Source organism: Trichoplax adhaerens, genomic scaffold, assembly GCF_000150275.1.
Source record: "Trichoplax adhaerens TRIADscaffold_14 genomic scaffold, whole genome shotgun sequence".
NCBI lineage: Eukaryota > Metazoa > Placozoa > Uniplacotomia > Trichoplacea > Trichoplacidae > Trichoplax > Trichoplax adhaerens.
Genome location: NW_002060956.1, coordinates 1,257,887 through 1,268,087, shown reverse-complemented (window position 1 = coordinate 1,268,087; position 10,201 = coordinate 1,257,887). Strand labels below are relative to the sequence as shown.

Sequence of the window (10,201 nt, the reverse complement as noted above, 5' to 3'; positions counted from 1 at the left end):
AAGCCTTGAACTAGGTGCAGAAATAAAACTGAAAGAACCAATACTTTATATTAAGTCTATACCGCAATCGCTGGATAACTTGATGACATCAGTTAAGAACTATACAGTAAGCTTTGACGTAAGTTGCAGAATCGAAACTTTCACTATTACTGCCGCTGATTTTATATCTTTTTCGCTAATAGCTTGATCAATTTATGAAAATATATTTAAAGAATTATATCACTATTGAATCTATACATCGACAACTCGCCTATACCGATAGTCCGATAAACAGGTCAAATTTGAATTTTTCTATAGTGATAATTCGTAATTAATGTATAGAGTAATCACAGAATTTTGCTGGATAGCTACTATACACTCTAAATAGGTCTATGAAAGTAAACAGAAGTCTTATACTAGGCAACAGAAATAAAAATTAAAAAGAACAAACGTTCGTACAGCTTGTATACTAAATCCATACCGTAATCGCTGGCCAGCTTGATTAAATTATAATTATTTAGAATTATACTGTAAGCTTTGAAGCAAGTTACAGAATTAGAACTTGCATAATTACTGGTGCCTATGCTATATATTTTCGCTAAATAGCTTGATCAATTTACAAATGCCTGTTTAAAGGATAATTGAATCTATATGTCAACAGCTCGACAATCTTTTATAGTATTTTGGTACTAATCTTGCAATAATTTGACTATTTCGTGTAGTTCAGATCGCCTACGATACATAGTTATTCCCAATCATGGAAGATTGCAGATATTTTAATTTCAATGGCAAGCAAAACTAGTCCTGAATAACACTTGAGAAAAAGTATACTTCTGTATCTACTCGTACATATCAAGCTGATTGCTTTTTTGTCGGATTCTCTTTTAAAGAATTAGTCAGTTCTATGTATTAGTATTAGCTAAAGCAATTAGCTAATTGTAATATCAAAACAGTAATGTAGGAAATAAGACTGATGGAAAGATTCAATAACGGAACAAGCAAAGTGAATTTATTTTATGAATCGCTATTGGGATTTGTAGAATTCAATACGGAGGCCACAATAAATTACAGTATTATCCTAACTTACCATCTATATTATTTCCCTCACTTTCGAGTATAACAGAAGACTTTTCATCAATCATATCTAAAATCAAACAGATTGTGATCTTTATTCATCAAGAAATAAAGTAATCCATACTAAAAATAGCTTACAGTAGACAGAATAGAAACATACCGGATAATGTTTCGGCTGTATCGCTCCTCGTCAAGGCTAATTCTCGCACTAAATTGGCTAAATCTTGCTGTTCATCCGATGACGCTTTGGAGATTAAAATTTTCTTCAAGAGATTAACATCGCTACGTAATTGCTTGACTTCTTGTAATAACGGTTGCAATATTTTATCGTTGCTTGTTAGCTGTTGTGATTCATTGCTTGCATCGACATCGTCTTGAGCATTGTAGGCCGATTTCTTCAATTTTTGGACTTCATTCATTAATTCGCAAACTTGTTGATTTAATAAATCATTCTCACGAGCTAAGATACGGCTTGTCGACATTTCTTGCACTGTTGTCGGTGTCGCTAATAGCTGATTGCTGCTTGTTGTTGTTGTTGACTGCTCTTGTACAGCTAAGGATAAATCAACACTTGTAGAAGACGATGATGATAATGTTGTCGATGCTGGTGTTGTGATGGTTACCTCAATTTCTTGCGTTTGCAATTTAATTTGTTCCAATTCTTTACGGTTGACATAACGGTAGCCATACTTTGCTGGATCCGATGTGGAAGTGGCAAAGTAATCACCATCACTCGTCATCAAGCTTGGCTTCTTAAAGACTCCATAAACTGTCCATTCCGTCCCCATCACAACACAAGGTACTCGTCGATTGCTGACGGGTAAAGTTTGCTCGGTTTCATGATTATTGGCAGTAATACCTTGAATAAATGTATGAATGATCCATTCATCGAATTCTACCACAGATGCTGGTAATGGTTCTGATTGATCATATTGGTGAGGTAAATAACATTGGACAAATTCAAGTGCACATTGGCCTAATAATTTAGCACCACAACTAGTAACACATAATAATTGATTTTCGTAACTAAGTGTTAACATTCGAGCAATTTTGTCAGCAATTTTCTCCACACGTTGTAGACCAATTCGTGTTATTTTTAATCGCTCTTGTCGAGAGGGATGCGATAATCGATGGCGGTGGGTTGAAGAAGAGGATGCTGCTGCTGCTGATGATGATGAAGGCGTTGGTGATGCAGTTAATTTTTTAGCTAAGGATGGACTATTATTATCGGAGAGTAATAACTGGCTTGAAATAGTTTTCAATTCCATGTTAACAGTAGGATCGAAAAAGATTTCACCACTTGTATCTAATCGCTCGAGGGAAGGTATTAATAATGCTTTAATTAAGGATAATCGACAACTATGATAGAATGTACATAGTGGAGGATAATTTTGGACATGTTGTAGATTGGAGATTTTTTTCATTTTATCATTCCTAATTTTAGTGTAATCTTCTGATTCCTGAATTAAACGAGCTAATTCTTGGCTGGTATCTCTCTCATCACTTGTTAAGTTGGTTTTTAAATTTTCAATAGCAGTATCAATATTACGCTGTTGATTATCAAGATTAACAATTTCTTCTTTTAATAATTGGATATAACCTTCCAGGAAGATATCCTTGACTTGAAGGTTATCAGCAGCTAAGGATTGAAATTCGGTGGTTAATTTTTCATCTAAAATGGATGGTATTTCAGATGGATCAGTGGATAAATTTTCACATTGATCGTAAAGAGATAGCAGGGGTAATAATTCAATTTGTTCCACCTGGAGACCTTTGGAATCAAGACGGAAACCATCTAAATCATTGAGTGATTGCCTCATTTCCGCAGCATCAGTAAAAGCGGACAAGATCGGTCGATTAGGTCGATCAGAATTATAATTTGAATTGTGGCGATCATCTTGTCCGTTTTCTTCTTGATTAGCATGATCTTGACGCGTTAAATATTGATCATATTGACGTTTGGCTTTCTTACCATACCATTTATCCAAGATGTTATAAGTTAAGCCAGCACAATTCATGGCTAAGCGATAGAAATCGATCGCTTTACCACCATCGGCTTTCACACCATAACCATATTGATACATAACTCCAATATGATAACATTGGCCAGCTGTTGGCTCCTTTTGTCGTACTGCTTCATCATAATAACGAAAAGCTTCCACAAAATGCTTACATGCTAATCGATCATCATAATATGCTGCCCCTTCTCGACAATATAATTTACCTAAACGATAATTTGCATAACCAACAGCATGATAGCTAGCATCGATGGCTAATTGATATAATTGGATTGCATCATTGACATCGCGACTTGGTATACGATTTTTTTCAATTAATTTGGCTAATTTACAGTAAGATTCGTAGCTATTTTTGCGCGCAGCATAGGCATAATAACAAGCAGAGCGTGAATAATCGATATCACAGCCTAATCCTTGCTCATACATATAACCTAAGACATGAAATGCGCGAATATTACCAAAACTATCGGTATAATCGAAAGCGACTGCAGCTTCTTCAAAGAATTGCCTTGCGATATTGAAATTTTTCATTTGCCCACCAATCCCCATTAAATAGACATAACCTAATTCTAATAATGTCGATGAATAACGATAGGTGCAAGAATCTCTTAAATAGCTATAGGCGAGTAAGCAATCATCTTCACAATTAATGCGTGGATTTAATTTTTGTCGCGCTAATACATATAAAGCCCGAGGATGATGCCGTTCTGCTGCTTTCAAGCAATATTCTTGTATCTTTAATTCATCGCGTTTAACACCGAAACTATTATGATACATCATACAGCCAACATTGAAATAGGCAGCACCATTCCCTAATTGGCAAGCACGAGTGAAATAATCCATAGCACGACGATAAATGCTAGCGCTATTATTTAAGTTTAACTGCACCGTTAGATAGCCGATTTCGTTGTAAGTTTCAGCTAATTGATCGGTTTCCATCGTTCGACGGCCTTCACTGACATCGGTTAAAATTTGCTTATAACGTTCAACAGCTCGATTGATGATATCATGCCATAATTGAGATTTACGATAGGCTTTCCATAAGGTTAAATTGGCTTTACAGTAGTGATTATCTTGTGCTGCTGATTTAACATAAGTGCGCACTTTTAAATCGACCAATTCATCTTCACTAACAATTCGAACATAGCAATCGCTTTTAGCAGGATCACTCCCATATAATTTATACAACATATATTGTGCTGCTGGATGTTTTGCATCAGAAGCCAGCTGGTAATGATAAAATGCTTTGTTTAAATTTTTAGGTACCGATCCGAAGCCATGATGATAGATGTAGCCAAGTTGGAAATGGATATGAGAATTACTATCAGTTTCCGATAGAAATAAGTAATGTTGGAAAACATTGTTCATTAAATCATTTATGTAATTTTTATTCAGGTAGCGATCTAAGAGTGGATTGCTTTGAGAATCCAGTATGCCCGATTGGCTACGACTGATGGTAGCACTGCTAACTGTGCTCATCGTATCCATTTTCACTGAATTCAACAAGATAGGGGATCAATCTTGATTCTTTTCCATAAACACTAGATTGTCTAGAGGATAGAATAGAGTAGATATTGCTCAGTAAAATGACAGAAGTAAAACAGGGTGCAACCTGGTATAAAATGGATGGCTTTCGAGCATCGATTAGTACCGATTCAAGCAATGAGATGACAATTAATAATCGAAATGGATGATTATTGATAATCTAAATTGATCAATGACATTAAAAGTGAATAGTTTCAGTAGAAAGAGCAAAAATTCAACAAAAACTGGTGGTTAGATGATATTAGATAGGAAAACTCGAGTATAGTAAAAGCTTTCGAGAAGTGGAAATTGATAGCTATCGATGGTATCAGATAGAAATTACTAAGATCGATAACCCATATGTGGATGATATTAGACGAAATAACTCTTGCAACCTGAGTAGAACTTGCAAGAGAAATTGATTATTATAGACGATATGATGGAATTGATGATATTGAACAAAAAATAACTTGAGTATAATGATAGCCTTAAGAGGAAATCGATGACTATTGATGGCACTAAATAGCAATTACCAAGCTCGATAGACCAGTAAGTAGTTGATATTGGATGAAAAAACCTCTAGCCACTTAAGTAGAACTTGCTAGAGAAATAACTATCAATAGATGGTCTATCTAATGGAGTCAATGATATTGAAGAGAATAGGTTGATAACCTATTCAAAAAGGAGTTCGTCAAGTTAAGTTAACCTAGTTGATTGAATGATATTGAATAAGAAAACTGGAATATAGTCAATGCTTTAGGGAAGAAAGCCGATAGCTCTCGATGGTATCAAATAGAAATTGAAAGCTCGATCGATGAACACGTAAGTTAATGATATTGGACGGGAGAATTGTAGCTACCTGAGTAGAACTTACAAGAAAAATTGACTCTTGTCGATGATCGAATGGAATCGACGATGATATAGAACAGAATAGCTTGCTAGCCTATAGGAAAAATAAAGTTTATTGGGCATAAAAGAACGATCGTTATAAATGATTTAGCTGGCTTAGTCATGATTGAATATTTGGAGAAATTTGGAAAAAGTCGAATAAGAATAGATCGTAATCAGTAATACAAGAGAATGATTGATATCCTACAAGTAAAATCGTCGACGAATACATGTAGAAGTGATGAAAAAGTTTACTTACAGTTATGAAGACAATAAGTTGCTGATGATTTATTCGATTGAATAGTAAATTTAGACCGGTGATATTGCAAAGTAGATTATCTTGGCAGTTATTAATACTGATGAGCAATCATTTTAATTAGCGACACTAATCGATCTAGTTGAGAAATCCAAGTTCAATCGATAAAATTAATGGCAGGACTATAACTTTTTTTTCTCCGTCTCTTTTATCGTTTCGCTGACTAATGTTTAGAATACTAACCCCAGTAGAGTAGATAAAGTTATTATTCCTCTTGTGATTCAGTTGAATTGTAGTCTATCTACCTTGTCCTTATCGGTAGTCTTGCATATTTAGAAGGCTTTTACATGATAATGTAAGGATGGATATGCATAATTACTTTTGTCTTTTCCTCTAGCCGTCATAATAAGACCAATCTGAGCACTCTCTATTGATGTTGGCCGCAGTTTTTCCCCTATTTGCTCTAACTATATATTATTGCAATTAGCAATGTATAGAATTCTTTCCCGACTCTGTATATCATTACGATTGTATACCGTAGTCAGGCATAGACGCCATAGGTTAAGCCGATTATTGTCATCATTGTCTAATCCATTCTTAGCCTTTCTATATTGAGGATTAATTAGTACAACTACGTCATCATCAGAGAAGGAAATCGTTGAATTAGTATGCTCTGGTGTTAGCCAATTTGGATTTATACTATCGATAGAGATGATTGAAAGAGTCTGGTGAAATTCCAATTAAAGATCTTATGAAAGTATGGGTTGCTGAATGCTTCTAATTTACTATCATCAGATAGGTGATAGTATAGTCATCCATTGATTGTAAACAATCGTCTTCCAATGATTTATTACTAGATCAGCTTATGGAATATTGCATTATAAGAAAATGCTGATCATATAGAAGTATTTTATAGTTAAATAGGATTATACATTTATATTATTGACAAACTACTGCATAGCAGATGCATCGTACACAACTGATGACAACACACATTAATCTTCCAATATTTATAATTTATTACTAATCTAGGTTATATAACTTGTATCATGAGCTTGAGAAAATGTTGATAATAGCGAAGAAGTATTTTATACTGTAATAGGAATTACTTTTATGTTGTTGACAAGCTACTGTGTAAGGTCTATCGAAATAACCCGATGAGAACAATCATCTTCCAATAATTTATGACTAGTATAGGTTATGGAACGTTGCATAATGAGGTTAAGAAAATGCTAATAATAAAGAAGCATCTTATAGTTTAATAGGTATACACTTTTAGGCTATCGGTAAGTTACTGTCCAAGGTCAATCAAAAGCACATAATGAGAAATAATATTCACGAGAAATAACAAAACGATTCTTAATAATGGCCAAATGATGAGATACATTCTGAATGAGTAAAGAAGGCTGAGTGTATCCAAATGTACTTTAATAAGAATGAAGATCATTTAACAGCTAGGATTAAAATGCTTTTTAGAACCAAATACTTTCTTACTAACTCAATTACTGAATAAGTTTATTCCAAGCCCTTAGTCTGTCTCTATTTTATTTCTAGATCGACATTCCTTAGAGGATATGATATACGGTGATATCTCGAAATGATGACATATAATCCGTATAAAATAGACTAAGTGTAAATTGATCTTAAAAATGGAGATCAGATACAGTTCGATTAAGATCGCAGAAAGAAGCCACAAGGTTGTTTTTTAATATATCTTTAACCTGATACTAATTCTATGACTTAATAAGTATATTTCAAGCCTTTACTGTCTCTATATTCATATTCCATACATCTATTTCTATAAGATACGAAATAAAGTAATGTACTAAAATAATGACGTACAATCCTCACAAAATAGACTGAGAAATTGGCCTTCAGAATATAGGTAATAAATACTTTTGAAACATGCCTTAAACTGTTTCAGTATGATATGCACACCCATTCTAATTAAATTAGTTAATAAGGTTGCTTCAAGTCTTTATAATATCTATATTTTGCATTCCAATCCAATGTTGCTTAGAGGATTAATTATACAGTGATATTCTGCGATTAATTAATAATTGAGCTGAGCTATCATTCATGCCTATTTCTCTTGAGTTTCTACAGGAAAAGCTAATAGGACAATTGCACATCATGATCCAGTTGGTAATTGACGCCTATTTATGACCAAACTACGATAAAAAGAAGTGTAAATTACTATTCTGCTATTCTATTAACCCTTTATAACTGTTTTCCAAGTCAAAAATTTCTGGTATTTAATGGTATAAAATAAGTGATTGAAGGTAATTTAATAAGAGGATAATCCGTGACCTTGTTTTATGTAAATGTCCTTCATATTCATTTCTGTATCAATATCACGCTACAGATATTTGACGACGAATCTAATTTCAATTTCTTTACGTCCATTCTGAACCTATAGCCCTACGGAAACAGTCAATAATGAAATGATCTGATTTGAGCTGTTTTGCACATTCACTCATCTTAAAAACAATTACCATATTGCCATTAACAAGCTGCAATAACATGATTGTACAAATTCTTGTGCTATAATTCTGACTACTATTTGCGATGGTTGAAATATGGCCCAGATTAGGTTATACGCGTGCATACACCTAAGGTCACGTCGATCATTAGAATTATTATCTACGCAAGAATTTCCGGTATTTAATCCCATGAAATAAGTTATTAGAGGTAGTTTAATAAGAGGATCATCCATGGCTTTACGTCAATTAACTGTCGTTCATGTTTATTTCTGCAATGATATCATACTATGGATATTCGACGACGAGTCTGATTTCAATTTCTTCTTGAAATAATTAATGATGAACTGATCTGGTTTGAAAAGTTGTATGCATCCATATATCTTAAAGATGATTATTATCTAGCCATTAACAGGCAGAAATAATCTAATTATGCAAATTCTTGCACTGTATTCTGACTATCGTTCGTGATGGTTAAAATATAGTCTAGATAAGGATATACGAGCCTTAGGTCATGTCGATATTTAAGGCACAACAATTTTCGGAAATATTGCGATTCCTGACATTGCATACTGTACAGTGTACATATCATAAGATATCTATAGTTAAGAATTCTGAACAATGTTATTCGCATGCAGACTTTTTCAATAGTGTCTGCTATTTTATTGTAGAACATTCATATTATGACCGTTATGGATTAATTTCCGGACATGAGTGATATAGGGATAACAATTCAATGTCAACATAATCTGTTACCATGATGAAACACGTTTATTGTTGGATTGGAGTCTTACATCGTTCAAGCAATTGAGTAATATATCTTTTATTAATGGATTAAAATTACTTAAGAGACAATACTAATGATAGACCGAGTACTTTAGCATACAATAGAAAACTTTGCTCTACCAGCAATGAGATCGAAATATTCTATTAAGATGCATTACTATTAGGAGCAAGTCAACAGACTGCAGTCAGCACGTTCCTGTTTTATAAAAATTAAATAAATATAAGCATACTATAAAATTATAAGCAAGTTGTAATTTCTTTGCATTCATCATCACAAACATTATTTCATATTAATATTTGCAGAATGCATATGTACCACGATGTAGTTTCCAGTCAATAACCTTCATCATGATACATGATGTTGTATACATACAACTTTATGCATTAATTCTCTCGACCATTTTTTCTATGCTGTATAAATGTAGGTTTTTAATCATGATTTAGGGTTATCGAAATAGCGCAATGGATAAAAAACTCAGCTACAGGTGAAAATTTATTTCGTGTCTTTTAATAGAAACCAGCTACAGGGAATTAGTTTTATTGCGAACTATGAAGGAAATGAAGCTAAAAATATTATAAAGGAAAAAATAATTCACTTATGAGCGAAGTCTTATCATTTGCTGTAATATATATGCTTCAAAACTTGCTAGAGATTCTTTCCTAAAGTATGGAAGGACATGAGCCGTTACTTTGCAAGAAATCCATAGCGGCAATAGACCGTTTTTCTTATATTTCTGATATTATTTAGAAAAAATAATGATAGGCTTCATAATCGAACATATAAACACGACTAAACCAGTTTGATCTATAGAATATTTGATTAGACCTTATGGATCACGTAATCATATCTTATTTATTTGTCTCTATTTATCTGTATACTAAATTTAAATTTACTTTGTTGACCAAGTAGTACAGATGTTAAGAGAGACTTTGATTACCATACCGACCCTTAGTTTCGACTAAAGATTATGTTTAGTCATTCTTATCGAGAACTTCAAATATATTACCGACCATTAATATTCAGCGGCAATAGCTTAAATTAGTTTTACTGCTCACATTCAATCAAAAAATACTTAATATCATAAGTAAACAAACTAATGGGAGTGGTTTAAAAATTAATGATATTATCATAAACAATTATTCGTTAATGATTCTATTAATGCTGACAGTATGTGTTATATTATCGTGAAGAATCT

General features: G+C 33.2%; 1 protein-coding gene across 1 annotated transcript; it reads right to left on the bottom strand.

The window, feature by feature from the left end:
- Positions 1–1,187: 1,187 nt before the first annotated feature.
- TRIADDRAFT_60256 (uncharacterized protein) lies at positions 1,188–4,559 on the bottom strand (the record flags this gene model as incomplete). The annotated part of the gene is made up of 1 exon (XM_002116168.1): positions 1,188–4,559. The coding sequence occupies one exon, from the start codon at positions 4,557–4,559 to the stop codon at positions 1,188–1,190; it is 3,372 nt and encodes a 1,123-aa protein (XP_002116204.1).
- Positions 4,560–10,201: the final 5,642 nt, after the last annotated feature.